Below are 16885 nucleotides of genomic sequence, written 5' to 3'. Positions count from 1 at the left end.
TACTATAATCAAGAAACCTTGTTTATTAGATTCTAAGTTTTATCCTAAGCAAATTTCTTATACGAAATTCTTATATAAGGATAATAAGAACAACAACAAAGTTTCTTACCCATATAAAATCAATAAATTAATCCAAAATCCAACCTTTTCATATACATCAAGAACCATGCCAACTTATGAAAAATAACATTCAATTTTTAAGATTTTTCAATGATAGTGATTAAATTATTAAAAAAATTAAATTATTATAAATTTTATAGTTTAAAAATAAGATTAAAATTCTATTATTGTTCTTAAACAGATTCGTTTGATAACGTTTTCGTTCATATTTTTTATTACAAAAAAACCATTTAAACCTAAAAATATGTATTACAAATTTCCAAGTATATTATTAAATGCTTAAGTAAAAGTGTATCTTAGCCTAAAAATTTTAAAGAATTATAGCATTTGACAATTATATATATATTTTTAAAAAATACTAAAGAACTGTCAAATCTTAATGGCAGTAGGCACTACTAGATTTCAACGGTCCAATCATTAACCATCACCCGTTTGCCGGAGGACGATAGCTGAATCCCGTCGGAAACGGCATCGAAGAACCTCCGTTGCCTTGGCTCTGGTTTTCCGGTGGCAGGTAGTGTCTAACTTGTTGCTCAGACGATGGAAAAGGAAAATTCGAAACGCCGGAAGATGAAACCAAAGAGGATGGATTCACTAATGGCGAATTACAGAGCACTCTCTCAAACGCCGGCACCGGCTGGCTAGAGGTTTCGCGAGAGTTCGGAAGCAAACGAGAATACTGTAGATAGTTTCCGATGGCATCTTGCGGTGGTACCACCACAGGAGACGACGCCAAATGGGTGGCTGACGGCAAAGACGACGGTGGAAAAACAGAGACAAATTCAGGGAAGTTGAGCTTGGCTTTACTCCCTCGGAAGCGCAAGGCGGCGCCGTCGTAGGCTCGAGCGGCGGCCTCTGCAGTATCGAAAGTGCCAAGCCAAACTCGAGCAGCTTTCTGGGGGTCACGAATTTCGGCAGCCCACTTTCCCCATGGCCTCTGTCTTACTCCTCTGTATCTTCTTCTTATTCTATCCTCGCCGGAAAATGCTGCCGCCATTGTAGGTGCCGTTGTTGCCGCCGTCACGACGGAGATGGTGTTACTTGAACTTGAACCTCCTTCTTCTCTTAGAACTGCACACAAGAATTACAAAATTCACCTTTGGTTGACAAGAAAAAAGATAGTCAAATTTGGTTGATAAAAATAATATATGATCAAATTTGAAAGTGGTCATTTTCATTTTAAATGTTTTAATTCCTTTTAGGAAGGTTGATAGCAACCCCTAATCTTTGATTAATCATATGTATTTTGACCTTTTGATTTAAGGTCATGTTTATAATTTAGTTTAGAGATAAGATTAAAGTTGAAAGTTGAACTCAAATTTATTGGACTGTATAATTTCTATTTTATCTAATTTATATAAATGTTACCCATTTTAACTTTGAGCTTTAAAAAATAAATATTATAAAATCATCTGCTATATTCCTTTTAGTTTATTTTCTAAAATCATCCGTAGCTTTTATAAAATTAATCTATAAAGTCATCTGTTTTAGACGTGTAAAAGCATTTAAAATAAAGAAGCTTAATGGATGAAAATGAAAATTTTAAAACAAATGTAAAGAACAAAAATAAAATAAATTCCAAGAAGACAAAAAGATTAGAAAAAAAGAAAAAGAAAATTTAAGAAAGAATTAAGAACTAACAAATTGCAGGGGAGGGCATGGAAAAACTCTGCATTGCTGTGGAGTCCACAATCATTCCACTTTCTCCTCCTTCTTCCCTCTCTCTTTTTCTACAACCCGTCGCAGGCGCTCCCACTGCCGTCCGCACCGTCGCCGGAGCAGCAGAGCCGCCAGAAATGACATGAGTCAAAGCCGAAACCATAGCCATTAATTCCCCGGCAGACGAGGAGAACATCCCCTCGAGCTCATCTCGGTCGCCGTCTCCATCTCCGCCACCCTGGTTCGCCACCTTCAAAATATAGCACATGAAATGGAAAAGATGAAGATCTGAGTTAGAAGAATGAAAGGGTATTTATAAATTTATATAATTTTTTGAAACGTGCTTGTAGCCGCCATTAAAATAGTGGAAAGGGATTTGGAATTGGAAGGTTTATATTTGAAGTATTGGAACTCAAAATTTTGGAAATTGGCCTCAACAGGGTATAACCGACCAATATTCTTGAAGTGGTTTCACACCTAAATTATTTAAATTATTTGTATCTTTGGGTGAAAAGATAAGGACTGAATTCACGTGGAATTAACACATGAAAAAGGAATAAAGTATAAGGGCAGGAGAGGTGAGAGACGAGAGATGAGAGATGGTTTTGGAATTGGTTTGCCGACTTGAATTTGTTTCGAAGGGTTTATCCTATTCTAATAAAAACAACACACCAACAATTCCATAAAGATATTCATATTAGAGGCATACATGGTTCAATACAGATATTATAAAATGAAGAAAACAATGCATGCTTTTCACCTTCTTCACTTTTCAAATGGATGTCAAATTAGTACCAAAAATATATTATTTCAATTCATACTTGTTGCTATGTTTCTTGGGAAAGGTTTTGTTATTTTAATATGATTTGTTACAAATTTTATTATGCAAATAAAACTTAAGTTATCGAGATTTGGGGTTGATTTCAAGTAACAACTTCCTTTTTGGGTCAATATGACGATTTCTGTCTTGTAAACTTTTTTTCTTATATATATTTGTAATATTGCCGTTTTTAGGACCAATAAAATAATTTGTCATAAGAAAATGAACTAGGCATTTGCAAGCTCCTACACTTGAGGTGTGTTTCGTATCCTCTTTGTGTGTGGCACAAAGATCATACTAAGGTGAAATGATGGTTCTGTTGAAAATCGTGTATTGATTTTCAGAGGAGTTTGAATCTAAGCATACCGAATGAATCTCACATTTAGGTACAAAGACAATTCTTTTTTTTATGTAATTTGAAAGTTATGAGTGATTAGAGAAACTTAAAACATGTGGGGGAAAAATTCAATCCAAAGAACCAATTCATCCGAATTCTCCAATATGCACGACAAGTTAACCGAGAGGCATTAATACGTTCATTAATATTTTTGATATGATACGTAGAATAAGTTGATTAATATTTTTTATTTTTTATTATTTTAAAATGTATATTTATATGTTTATTTTCTACATGATCATCCTTGTCTATAATTAATACAATCCATTAAATAGGGCAAAATTGAAACATTGTTATATTTTTAGATTTCGTAAATACACTAGCCATTTTTTGAATTTTTGGAATACGTGGTTTTCATATTTGTTGAATTGCAACATTTCTTTATATTTTTACTTTTTATTGTTTTAAAAAGTATATTTATATTTGTAGTTTGTGTATGTACCCTATCTATATTTAAGAAATGATTTTTAACTCATATAGCCAAATTTGCTATATGATATTACATACCTAAATTGTTAATAATTTTCTCAAAATTACTAATGAGCCACTATCTTACACAAATTTAAAGCCCAAATTACATCTTTGCCCATTTTATATTATTGAATTGATAATTTATATAAAAAAATAAATAAATGGAATAAATCGTGGGATTTATGGTTTTGGAAAGGAGTGGAAATTACTTTCCCTATACAAAAACCGTTCTATCTTACCTCCATTATACTCACAGAAGACAACGTGGATATTGAGCAATTTGAGAGCTTTCGACCGTGAAGAAGAAGACATTCGACGGCCAGCAACTTCATAACTTTTGCGACAGAATCTGAGTAGAAATTTACAATTCTTTGCTTCCATCATACTCCATTATCCTTCTCAATGCCCTTCAGTGCAAGTTCGGTTTTGCTACTCACAAGATCTCACAATCTCTGGTTTTCCTTGACATTTCTTTTCTTTTCCTTACGAGGGATATTGGGATTTTGATATTAGGTGATGTTTACCAAATATGGTAACACATAGAGATTCTTCGTCTTGTTCCTTTGTTGAGAGGTGAAAATAAAAAATATCACCCAAAAGAGTATTGAATAATTAGATGAATGTTTTAAAGATTTAGAAAATCAAATATGTAAATCATTTGTATATAAATAAATAAGGGAGAGATGGAAAATAGGGAATAAAAAATATGAAATCCGCCAAAGAAATACTTGAAAAGATTTACATAAATTTCAAATTTAAATCAAATCATGTGGAAAAATCAACCATTAAATGATGATGAGGGCAAATTTGAAACTCATTAAAGGTTTCTCGAAATAATGAAAAAAAGAAAAAGAAAAAGTAGACACAATTAATTTGCAAAAAATCTTATTATTTCTTATTTTTGTTATTTTTCAGTTTTCTATATCAGAATTTGCTATTTTAACGATTTTCTCATTATCAATGAGGCAAAGTGGATTTATTGGGCTCAGGTACTCTCTTGTGTGTGCAGGTCCTAACCCTAAACACTTCGAAAGATACAATTTTAAAGATAATAAAATAAATCAAAATATTTATAAATTATAACAAAATTTTTAGATTATATCAATAATAAACACGAATAGACTTGTATAAGTGGTTATGATATGTTTATGGTTGATAGAATCTAAAATTTTGCTAAATATTTGATGGAATTTTAACATTTATAATAACTTCCCTGGTTAGAAACTATTTTTTCTAGATATATGGTTTTGTTTGCAAACACTAGTTGGAAGTGAATAACAATTTGACATGGATAAGCTTAATTTTCAGAAAATGAATTCAAACACAGCTTTACCTCAAAACTAAAACGCTGTCAAATCCAGACTTGAGTAACAAAAAAAAATGTAAGTTTCCATCAAACAATGATTAGCAAATTGAAGAAAAGTTTTCAGTTATCTCTTTCCCCACTTTCATGAAGTTGGAGAGAATGAACCGAAAGTAGTTTTTTCTTTTTTTTTCAAGTCAAAGCTGAGTAACAGAAGTTTTTTTCCTTCAGAAAAGCATTAGAGTTTACACTCATCACTTTAATAGACATCACTTTCAACCAATTTGTGTATTATCTATCTATATATATATATTACACTTTATACATCACTTTCAGCCACATAATTTGCTCCTTTAAGAGAGATTCCACTCTTTATCTGAACTTCAATTAAATATTTAGAGTTTCATAGGCATGAAAAATGAGTGGATTTATTCAACCAAACTTTCTTTTCTCCTAAATATTCTATTGATTTTACATATATATGTATATGTATATAAATATTGGTGAGTGATTGGGTCACAGTTTGTTTACAGTTCAACTAAACTAATCATACAATCCATCCAATCCTAGAAAACTTATAGAATTTTAATCTTTAAGTAGCAGCCATCCATGATCTATTTAGTCATTTATTGAGACCCTTCTTTTCTTTTCTTTCTAATTACTGGCCAAGCCTTCTTAATCTTCTACTAGTAAGAAAACCTTAAAAAGATTTAGGACTAGTACTTTACAATTTGAATGGGAAAATATGCAGCTTCTTTCATATACCCCACAAAGATACTGGAATTGATATAAGGACTAAGAAAAAGAGAGGCTTGATATTCTTATTGGAGAGAGAGAATCCTACATACATGGAATTTGTATCAAATTACGTCATATCAATCATATCCTTCTTGGATTTAGTGCTTTCTTGGAGGGTTGAGGAGTTTCAATGTGACTTTTAAACATTTAACAAAATTGGCTAAACCAACCAAGAACTCATATGACCAATAGAAATGGAAAATCTAGTGACAAAGAAACTGACAATATCTAAAGAAATTGCATATCTTTCTATTCATTTGATTTCATGCTCTTATCAAGTAGAATAATAGTTTTATCATGCATGTAGTTATCCAAAATTAATCTAATTATTGAAGAATATGTACTACTTCAAATATTTGAGATTTTGATGAATTGATCAAAAAGTTATGCATGCAAATTAAATACCAACAAGAGATAAGTTGTATTCTATTTATGTGTACTTGAAAGTGACAATATTGCATGGTAAAAGAATATTGCTTCTATAACATTTATAACTTTTCAAACAATTATTTTGAATATACTTGATTATCTTCAAAAGACTAGGAAATTCTAACACTTTGGTATGTATGAGAGAATAAATTAATTTTTCTCATCAACTTTCATCGATTATAGTTGTTTGTCTTATTAAGTTTGGATTGAAAATAAGTGTTAAAAAATATTAACTACACGTATTTTAACGAATAACGATAATATTGAAACAAAAGTTGGGTCAAATGAAACATATAGTTCATTTTGTGGTGCATAATAATTTATTAAGTTTGATCTCTACTATATATTAACTTTGTTTTATGTCTACTTTTTGTTTAAATAAATTAGTAGATTTAATTTCTTATTTTATTTTCCTTTTAAGATAAAAATTAGAGAAGTTATCAAAAAAGTAAGATTTGAAAATATGATAAAATTAATCACCACTTTTTGTTTAATTTGTTTATATTTATATGATTTCTTCTCTGCTTGGAAATTCCATGAGTGATCCAAATTAATAAATTATTATTAGCTATAAATTAATTAATATGGAAAAAGATGTTATGTATCCACTTTCATTATTTAATCAAAAAGGAAAAAGAAAAGTTATGTTCAAATTGTCACTTTGGAATATATGCTTTTCATTTTAGTTGTGGATAAGATCGCTTAACCTAAAACTTCTTTGGAATTGAGTCTATCGTATTTTCCTCCTCTTCTATAATTTTCTTATTCTTCTTTTCAAAATTGATAATTGGTTCAAGGACGCATACCAAATATAAATATTAATTTTTCTTTTACTTTCTTTTCAAATTGTTAATTGGTTGTTCAAGATCGTGTATCAAATATAAAAGATGCTAAAAAAAATCATTGGGATATTGTTACATCGTTTAGATTTTTGTACCAAAAATAGAAAAATCTAAACGATCCTGTACCAAATAATCTTTAAAAATCGTTTTTATTTGGATAGTTAAATCTAAATGAAAGTAGTACCAAATAAAAACGATAATGTACCAAATCTAAACAATCGTGTATCAATATCCAAATCTAAACGATCTGTATATGAAAGCATATTGAAAAAAATGGTTTAGATTTGGCTCCGAATCTAAACTATCAAATATAAACAATCGTGTACCAATTAACGGTCAAATCTAAACGATATATGTACCAAATATTAATATTGGGATTTATGTCCTAAAACTCGTAGATTATAAATATAATTCATTGACCGTTAATAATAAAGTGTTATTATTATAATAAATGTTATTAATTATCACTACAAGAAAATGGAGATCTCTCGACACACAAAAACATCGGGAGATATATGAAAAAGCATTCAGCAAGGATTTTTCGACGCATAAATTCGCATCAAGATCAAAGTTGAGAAAAATATGTCGAGAGAGGATCTCCCGATGCTACATTTTGTGCATTGAAAAATTCTCTATTTAAAAAAGAATATATTGCAAACTAGAGAAACCTGGAATGGAAAACGAAAGAAAAATGAATAGAAAATTAGAAGAAAACGAATGGGAAATTAGCAAAATTAGAAGAAACCTAGAAAAGTAACACACATATTTAATATTTTTTTCTCAACCTCAAACAAAAAAAAAAAAGTAAGAACAAAAACTTACTGGCAAGGGGCGGTTGACAGCAATGGTGGAAGGGCAACGGCGGATGGTGACAACAAGGAGAAAAACACACAAAAGGAAGGTCTTGACAATAAAAAAAAACATACCTATTTAATATTATTTTTCAAACTCAAAAAAAAAAAAAAAAAAGAAAAAAAAACACTTACCAATGAGGGGCAGACGACGGCTCACAAGCGTCGACGACAACAACAAGTAAAGGACGGTGGACAACAAGTGGCAGTAAATCTTAAGGGAAAGAGACATTCGAGGAAAAAGGAGAAGAAAAGTAAGAAGACTGAGAGATTTTTTACGGTCTTCAAATTTTTAAAGGGGAACTTCTGACGCCATGCATAACGACGTCGGGAGAAGTTTCAAATTAAAAAAAAAAAATCAAACTTTTCCCGACGTCATATATAATGGCAACGAGAGAAGTTTATTCTTTAAAAAAAAAAATCAAACTTTTCCCAACACCATGCATAACAGCGTCGAGAAAAGTTTGATTTTTTTTTTATTAATTAATTACTTTATATTGATGTCGTCTTATGTTGCATCGGGATTGTAAATCTTTTCCGATGAAACATCTACAGAGTCAGAAGAAGCTTTTTCTCTCAACATTCGTGTTGTGCATCAAGAAATACATATTTTCTTGTAGTGTATATTATTAGTTTTGTCTTAATAACCTAAATTCAATAAACTAACATCCTAAGTTGTTTGATGAGTCTTGAACAATATGTAGAGACATACAGTGATCAATGTTTGAGATCAGTTTAAAGAGTCTATAGCATAGGGATAAGGGTGGGTACCTTATCCTGGTAGCACACTATAGATACAACACATTTTATATTTGATTCAAACGCAATGATCCAACACATTCATATAGGTGACATGCGAGTGAAGGTATCCTATGCAATGAGTTTGCATAAGGTCGAACCACGTAATAGTAACCACTAGATGTTTCATCAACCTCATTAATCAATTCCCTTATTAGTTTTCGCTTTCAAATTCTATCCTAAGTACTTGTGGATTAAAAGAAGGGGAAAAAAGGGAGAAAAGGGAAAGAAAACAACTTAATTGGGCCACCCAAAATCGAAAATAGAATGTACCTATTGATTTTGTCTTTTGTTAGACATTGGTTTAAGATTAAATTACAAAAATTGCTCGTGAACATTCTAGTTTGTGCAAAAAATACTCATAAATTTTTAAATTTTTTAAAAATGCCCTTAAACTTTAAAAAATATTTTTACCGTCTAAAATTTTGTTTAAAAAATACCCCTAAACTATTGAAACTTTTCATAAATACCCTCAAACTTAAAAAAAAAAAAAAAAAAAGTTAAAAGTACTCAAAATTAATCTAAATTTTACAAAAAAAAAATTCTCACAAACTTGAAGCAAAATAAAAATTTCAAGTTAAAACCATAGTTTTAAAATTATTTGACTATAAATAAACACACAATGATAAATCATGAATACAATCAATCTCAATAGTTGTTGTAATTAACATATCGTTAATTATCAAATAAAGAAATGTATTCGACTATTAACATATGTAATAGTTTAATAGATCTATTAGCATGGACTTTTTTATTTACTTGACTAGTAATTGTTTTATTATATTTTAAAAAGGATAATTTTTTTAAACTCCATGAGATTTTGTAGAATTTTCATGTTTTAACCAAGAATATATAAAATATCGATGTTGATAGATATATCGAAGTTTTAATTTTATAGAAATTTCAATTTCGATGGATATTTCTAAAAACAATTATAATAAAAGTAAAACAAACTAAATTAAAATTAGTAAATAAATATTTTACTATTCTCAAATAAGTAAAATTGTTATATTATTTATATTATATCATATTAGTGTCATTTTTATGTTTATATTTTGTGCTTCGTGGACTTTTCTACAATATAATAAAAATATCGATTCACCTCTTCTATCGAAACGAATCCATGAAAATGTGAAAAATATCGACAGAAATATCGACATATTGATGGAAAATTTAAAACTATGGTTTTAATTTTATTTATTTTGGGTGCTAAGAAATTTTGTATAAAAATTAGATTAGTGGGAATGTTTTTTGAAATTTTTTTTTAGTTTAAGGGTATTTATGAAATTTTTTAATAGCTTAGAGGTATTTTGATACAAAATTTTAGGGGTTTTCATCCATAACTAACTGTAAAGTATTTTTTTAATAATCTTTTAAAGTTTAAAGATATTTTTGAAAGTTTTTTCGACATTCCTAATTTTTTATAATTTAGCCAAAAAAAAATATTAATCAAGAAAAATGATTTCACTGGGAAAATCCTAATAATGACACGTGTAATTGTAAATTGATTGACCACAAGAGGAAAGTAAACGGCGGTGGGCAGTTATCGACGGGAACATAAAACCCGCATTAGCAAATCCAAAAAAAGTGATTCTAACAAAACGACAATCGGAAAAAAGCCAAAGAGTCTCGACCTCAGTCTTCCTTCAATGGTTGATAACAGAGAATCTTCAGCTCCGATGATCGATTCTGATCCCGACGATGATACTCCCAAGTCCCCTCCATCTTCTCCCAGTTCATCCACTCGCAAGGTGCTCTGTACTCCTTTTTCGAGCTTTTTTCTCTCTCCTCTTTATCATCTGCTAAATCCTTTTCTATTGATTATAATCATTTCTGTTTCGCGCTATTTCTTTCATTATTAAAGCTATCTAGGGTTTATTCTAGCTGTAAAGGGTGCTTTCAGTTTTAGTTGAAGGATCAATTGAGAAGGAAGAGGAGTCGGTCTTTGGATTGGCGATGGGTGCTTAGAGATTCTCTTTTAGTATGATGATATCTTCAGGAACAATAATTTAGTTTTTTTAAGTATTTTAGAGAAGGGAAGCTTCTGTTTAGGTATAGGAATCGTGTGGTATAAAAAAAGGTTGGAAAAGGATGGTAAACTCGAAATCCCAATTGCTATTTCTTGAAGGTCTATTGAATTAGTTTTTGATGTTAATGCCCCTCTTATTGATATCTCCCCTGTGAATGTTTAGGATCTCACATAGCAAAAGTAGAGAAAACCTGTTAGCTTTGAGATAGAAACTTCCTGTTATTGAATAGGTTTTAGAGATAAGTTAAAGGAAAAAAGTCGGGATCCAATCCAAAATTGGCAAACTGAAAGAGGCACCATCTTAATAGATAGACCGCCTGATATGAAAACCCTAGGTTTTGAAAATTGGGAATCCAATTGGTGAACCCCTAATATCAAATCTAAAAACCCCAATTAATTTGACAACAACCCAAGGCAATGGACTACATTTGGATTATCTATTGATCGAAGACTAAGAGTTAAGGAGAACTGATTCCTCACTTCAAGTTTGGACACTTCACAAGCAAGGTGATCAAACTTATCTGAATGTTCTTGGCATGCAACCCTGAATCAATAATTGCAAAAGGATGGTGATGAGACTCTATTGATAAATAAAACCCAAAAACTTCAATTATCAAAAACTTCCTTTAAACAATCTAAAGACAAGGCTTAAATAGCCTCCCAATAAAACGCTAATGCATTGTGAAAAGACTAAGTTAAGCCTACTTAAATGCTATTTAAAATGATAGAACTGAAAAATATTAAAATTTCATCACGACTATTAAATAGAATCTAATTAATAATTTGATGCTTGGTCGGTTCATATCATCCTCTCCTTATTTTGAAGGATTCATCCTCGAATCCAGATCAAAACCTTGTAAAGCAGTCATGAAGTCATGAGAAACATGTAGTGTATTTCATTATTGAGATGTTACATATCTTCAATGCATTCCAAAGTTCTACAGTGATTAGAATCTTGAAAAGTTTCTTTGAAATGGGGCTAGCGCTTGTTTCGATTTGAGAATATGTCGCTTCAACATCCAAGCCTCCTTCTAACTCTTAAACAATATGGTGTATTTCAAGTTACAAGTTAGAACCCTAGTAACAGAAGTCAGCTGAGAAAAGGTGAAACGCAAAACTGGCCTCTGTTTTTTGGGCATTTCTTGGTGCTAGAGAGTACTTGGAGCGTTGTCACAACCTGCAGTTCCCATCTCTTGTTCTAAGATCCACTCTTTATTTCATGTTTTTTAGCTACTATTTGTGGATTATCTTTAAAATAAGTGGGTTTTTCAACTATGTCAATTATTGGATTTTTTCAGGCTTGCTATGCTGTTCTTCAAAGTTGGGTCTCAAAGAAGTTCATGACTGGATGGTAATCAGCATTAAAAGAGTGTTTGATACTGCTTATCTGCAACCATTTAAATCAATTTCTAGGCCTTCAATTCCAACTATACAAGATTTTGATAAATGATGGAATTGCAGTGTGGTTCTGTTTCCTGTTGCCATTACATTCTTCATCACATGGTGGTTTGTCCAGTTTGTCGATAGCTTCTTCAGCCCGTTATATGCCAGGCTTGGAATACACATATTTGGTATGTTTCTTATGCTCCAGTCATTGTTGTTAATCTCAAGGAACAACCTATGAGTTTGTTTGAGATTTGTACTCTTTACTTGCTGAATTGTTATCATAAATATATATTTTCTGACTTTTTCAGTCTGATTCTAGGCTTTATCACTTTTTTTGTTTTTGTTGAAGATATAGCTTTAGACTTTTCTTTTTTTTTTTTCATTTGCAGCTCACTAACTTCATCATTTACGTAAATTATGATATGCATATTAAATAAATGATTTTTCTTTGCAGGTCTTGGATTTGTTTCATCGTTGATATTTATATTTTTTATTGGTCTATTTGCTTCATCATGGATGGGTGCCACTGTTTTTTGGCTAGGAGAGTGGTTTATAAAAAAGATGCCCTTTGTTAAGCACATTTATTCAGCTTCAAAACAAATTAGTGCAGCTATTTCTCCAGGTATCTCATGTGCTTCTATTTGTTGATTTATCTTTGTAACTTTTGTTTTCGTATCTCAAGATTGACTTTAATTGCATTAATCTTGTTTCAATTTAAATGGAGGATCTACAATATTTTTAGTTCATGTTCAATCATTCTATTGATATTTTTCCAATACAACATTTGAAATTGATTCCACTGTAACTTGTTCATTTGTGATACCAATCACTATCAGGAAGAACACAGACTGTTATAGGGACTTATTATAGTATGGTCAGGTGTTTATTTTCACTCGTTTGATAGGTTAATTCTTTTTGGTGTCATTCTCCTTTAGAAGCTACTTGGAGTTTTCTTGCTAGTGCAAAGCCTTAAATTAGTATGCTTTATCAAAATCTAGTATAAGTGTAAAATTTTTGCTTTTGTGATTCCTTTTTTTTTCTAATTGTTGTCCAGGTTTAAACTTTTAATATAATTGTGTAAAAATGACTGCATTATGAGGTATAACTAGTTTACAGATTTCTTTCTATTATTCCTTTTGTACAGACCAAAGTACCACAGCATTCAAGGAAGTAGCCATAATACGGCACCCAAGAATTGGTGAATATGCAATTGGTTTTATTACCTCATCAGTTGTTCTTCAGGTATTTTATGTCCCATAATTTTCTTCCAGTTCATTTTAGGAATTGCTGTTCTACAATTTTAAATAAGATCCCTTTATAACGATTTCATTTTAGTTTTATGTTCTTACAAACTATGCTAGATTTCTCACCATTTATTGGGTAATTTGGTACATTTGATTATAACTTACACTTGTTAGCTAAATGTAAAATTCATTAAATCAATACCATGTTTTCGAAAACTACATTTTTTTAGTTTTCAAAGTGGCCCTAATTCTGAGAACACGTAAAAGTAGACAACAAACAAGGAAACACAATACATAAGGTGGAGCTGGCTGTAATGTTTGGATCTCTAATATTCACTTTGAAAACCAAAAAGTAATTAATGAAATTTTTATATAATGGGCCGTAGAAACTGTCACCCTTAACCTGTCAACAGATATAGGACATCAAACTGCTTGATCTACAGATTTTGCTTAGAATAAATGTACATGACTCAGTTATGCCTTCGACAAATTTTTAATGATAATGACAGATGAACGGATATGAAGAGTTGTGCAGTGTTTATGTTCCCACAAATCATCTGTACATCGGTGACGTTTTTCTCATAAAATCTGAAGACATCATACGACCAAATTTATCTATCCGAGAAGCCATAGGTCAGTGTTTGCTTTTGATAAAATTTAATGGAATGTTTTTTCTCATGCTCATTGCTTTATTTATATGTGATTTTAGAGCAAATAATTAGGACTTTTTTATATATTGTTTGAGTTGACAGGTTATTTATTGTGAGACGATGCTATTACTGACCTTTATCCTTTTAACCAAATCGTAGCTGCATATTCATGTAAGAAACCTGAAACAGCTTCTCATTTAAAGCCCAAAATGTTTAAACCCTCTTCCCCCCATATTCTCCTTCTCCAATCATCAACTTTCTCGTCCCCCATAGTCAATTGTATCGAAAGAAGGAAAATAGAAAGATAAACTATTTAACGTGGAAACCCTAGAACAAGGAGAAAAACCACGATGCTATTCTCTTATTATTATTTTTTAATCTCATAATGATAGAGGGAGCATTTATTTATAGGTTATAGAATCCAAAAATAAAAATAATAAAAGATCATTAGGGCACTACAAAATCTTAATAGACTCTCGGGCTTTCAACATATAACAAGCCCGGTAATTCTAACACTCCTCCTCAAGTTGGGCCGTAAATGTCAAAAAGACCTAACTTGCTAACATTCCCCCTCAAGTTGGACCGTAAATGTCAAAAAGACCCAACTTGCTAACACAAGACTCGAAGCTTTGTATGAGAAGTCCTTTTGTGAGAATATTAGCAATTTGTTGGCTTGAAGGTATGTAAGGAATGCAGATGCTACCACTGTCAAATTTCTCTTTGATAAAGTGTCAATCTCTACATGTTTAGTTTTGTCATGTTGGATCAGGTTATTAGCAATGCTGATAGTTGCCTTATTATCACAAAAAAGTTTCATAGACACCTCATAGTCCTGGTGAAGATCAGATAACACCATTTGAAGCGAAATTTCCTCATAGATTCCCAAACTCATGGCCCTATATTTAGCTTCAGCACTACTCCTGGCAACAACACCTTGCTTATTGCTTCATTAAGTAATGAGATTGCCTCATACAAAAGTACAGTACCCGGAGGTAGATTTTCTATCAACAGTAGACTCTGCTCAACCAAAATTTGTATGCCTCAATACACCTTTTGTCAATTTTTCTGAATCTCAATCCCTTACCAGGAGTTTTTTTTAAATACTTCAAAATTCTGTTTACTACCTCCATGTGTTCTTTTGTAAGGAGTCTGCATGAATTGACTAACAGTACTCACAGCATATGAGATGTTGGGCCTAGTGTGAGATAAATAAATCAGTTTGACCACTAGGCGTTGATACTTTTCTTTGTCAATCGAAACTTGATCACCTGTATCTCTGAGTTTGGCATTGGACTCGATAGGTGTATCAGCAGGACGACATCCTAGTAAATGAGACTCTAGTAATTAATTGGATGCCAAGGGGCAATCTTAGTAGACACTATCTTTCATGAATTGGCCAAGAAGGATCCAACGTTGACAGGGGAGAAAAGTATTATGATAGTTTAGTCCCGACTCCCGATTGTTCTCAAGGAAAAGGGTGCAAGCAACTCACATTACTTGGTAGTACGTATAGTGAGTTTAGTCTCGAGTGTTCCAAGGTTATATCAGTCAGAAAAGTATTATAATTGGTTGAAAGTCAATAAAATGGGATCAGATTCAGTCGGCGTTTTTATGATTGTTTGTTGTCAATAATATACACCATCACCCTTTATTGAGCAAACATGATTTTCCTTGAACTTCAACATGCCAATGAAAGCTCCTGCAAAACTCAAGGAACTGAATGATATTCAATACGATTATTATTTGTGTGTGATCCTTATTGGGCTATAATTTGCATCTTCTGTAAACAGCTATATCCACTTTTCTTATTCATATAGCAATATATGACTTGGGATTTTATTTGCATAATGCAGAAATCATAGTTTCGGTAGGGATGACGATGCCACAGGTAATTTCTCCTGTTGAAAGAGAGAGGATTCCACATCAAAATGATATGATCCCGTTCAATAGAATGGCTTCCATTTGAAAGGTTATACAACATCATATGTAGCATTTACTAACTAGTCTTACCTTACACGTAACTTAACTAGTTACTTTAAGGACATCTTCACAACCCATTGTCTGTACCAATATATGAATTTTCCATACTTATACATGACCACATATACAGAGTGAATAAATTATTCTACTCGGAACGGAAGAACATTAGATGCTGTAATGTTCTCATAGAATAGGGAAATTGAGCTTCTAACCTTGGTAAATAGTACAAACTTTATTCCATTTGATCATATGCATATGTTGTTTCTACATTTCATTTTCAAGTTTAGTCAATTTCAAATAATTGTGTTGACTTGAGGATTGTTAATATTTCGTAGTAAATTTATGGTAATAGATAAAGAAATTAATTATCATTTTAAAGGTATATGGTTCCATCTCTCCCCCTTGCAATTTTTAAACTTGAAAAACTTTGGTGTTGATATTGTTGAAATGCAAACTTGATTCTCATTCCTTCTACTTTTTACCAACCAATTCATTGAGGGCCTATGAAAAAATGGGAAAAAGAAAAATTATGATAATATGATACATGTTACTACATTTTTTAAATTATAAAGATAGCAAATTTAAAAGTGAATAGTTATCTGATAATTATATGATATATTTAATTACTTCTCATATTTTTTATATGAAAAAAGATATGCAAGTTGGAGGTGTTATGGACTTTTTTATAATTTGTTATAATTTGTTTATGCAACTTGTGCAAGTGTCTGTGCAAATGTAATAAATGGTTTAAAAATAGATTTGGGAAAGACTAATTTAATATAATAAAGCACTAAAATATTTATGATTCGTGTAACAAAATAAAAAAGTCTATGGACCAATTTCATATTGGTCATTGATATTGTTGATGATTTGTCTTTTTTTTTTCTTTGTTGAGATTTATTCATCTTCTCTCTGTTCTCCTTTAAGATTTTTTTTTTCTTTTTTTCTTATCAAGATCGTTTAAATATCACTATAATATGATTGAAACGATTGCTTACTTAGTCAACACGATCGTTTAGCATGGTCAGCAAGATCGTTTAGATTTGAAACATTTTTTTCTATCATTGAATCGATCGTATATCATTTTTTATACAATTGTGTATCATGA

At 31.1% G+C, this 16885-nt stretch overlaps 2 protein-coding genes across 2 annotated transcripts; one reads left to right on the top strand and one right to left on the bottom strand.

Moving 5' to 3' along the window:
• Nucleotides 1–306: 306 nt before the first annotated feature.
• Nucleotides 307–2136, bottom strand: LOC101211577 (ethylene-responsive transcription factor ERF110). The gene is made up of 2 exons (XM_031886876.1): nt 1762–2136; nt 307–1191 (listed from the first exon to the last, which is right to left on the bottom strand). The coding sequence occupies exons 1-2, from the start codon at nt 2045–2047 to the stop codon at nt 545–547; spliced, it is 933 nt and encodes a 310-aa protein (XP_031742736.1). The 5' UTR covers nt 2048–2136; the 3' UTR covers nt 307–544.
• Nucleotides 2137–10042: 7906 nt separating this feature from the next.
• Nucleotides 10043–16068, top strand: LOC101210587 (protein LIKE COV 2). The gene is made up of 7 exons (XM_004138320.3): nt 10043–10239; nt 11816–11868; nt 11979–12088; nt 12358–12525; nt 13048–13145; nt 13657–13780; nt 15651–16068. Exons 1-7 carry the CDS (start codon nt 10138–10140, stop codon nt 15761–15763), a joined length of 768 nt encoding a protein of 255 aa, XP_004138368.1. The 5' UTR covers nt 10043–10137; the 3' UTR covers nt 15764–16068.
• The last annotated feature ends 817 nt before the right edge of the window (nt 16069–16885 follow it).

This window comes from Cucumis sativus, chromosome 6 (assembly GCF_000004075.3).
Source record: "Cucumis sativus cultivar 9930 chromosome 6, Cucumber_9930_V3, whole genome shotgun sequence".
Lineage (NCBI taxonomy): Eukaryota > Viridiplantae > Streptophyta > Magnoliopsida > Cucurbitales > Cucurbitaceae > Cucumis > Cucumis sativus.
The sequence above is the reverse complement of the archived record's forward strand: the minus strand, read 5'-3'. Positions and strand labels throughout refer to the sequence as shown.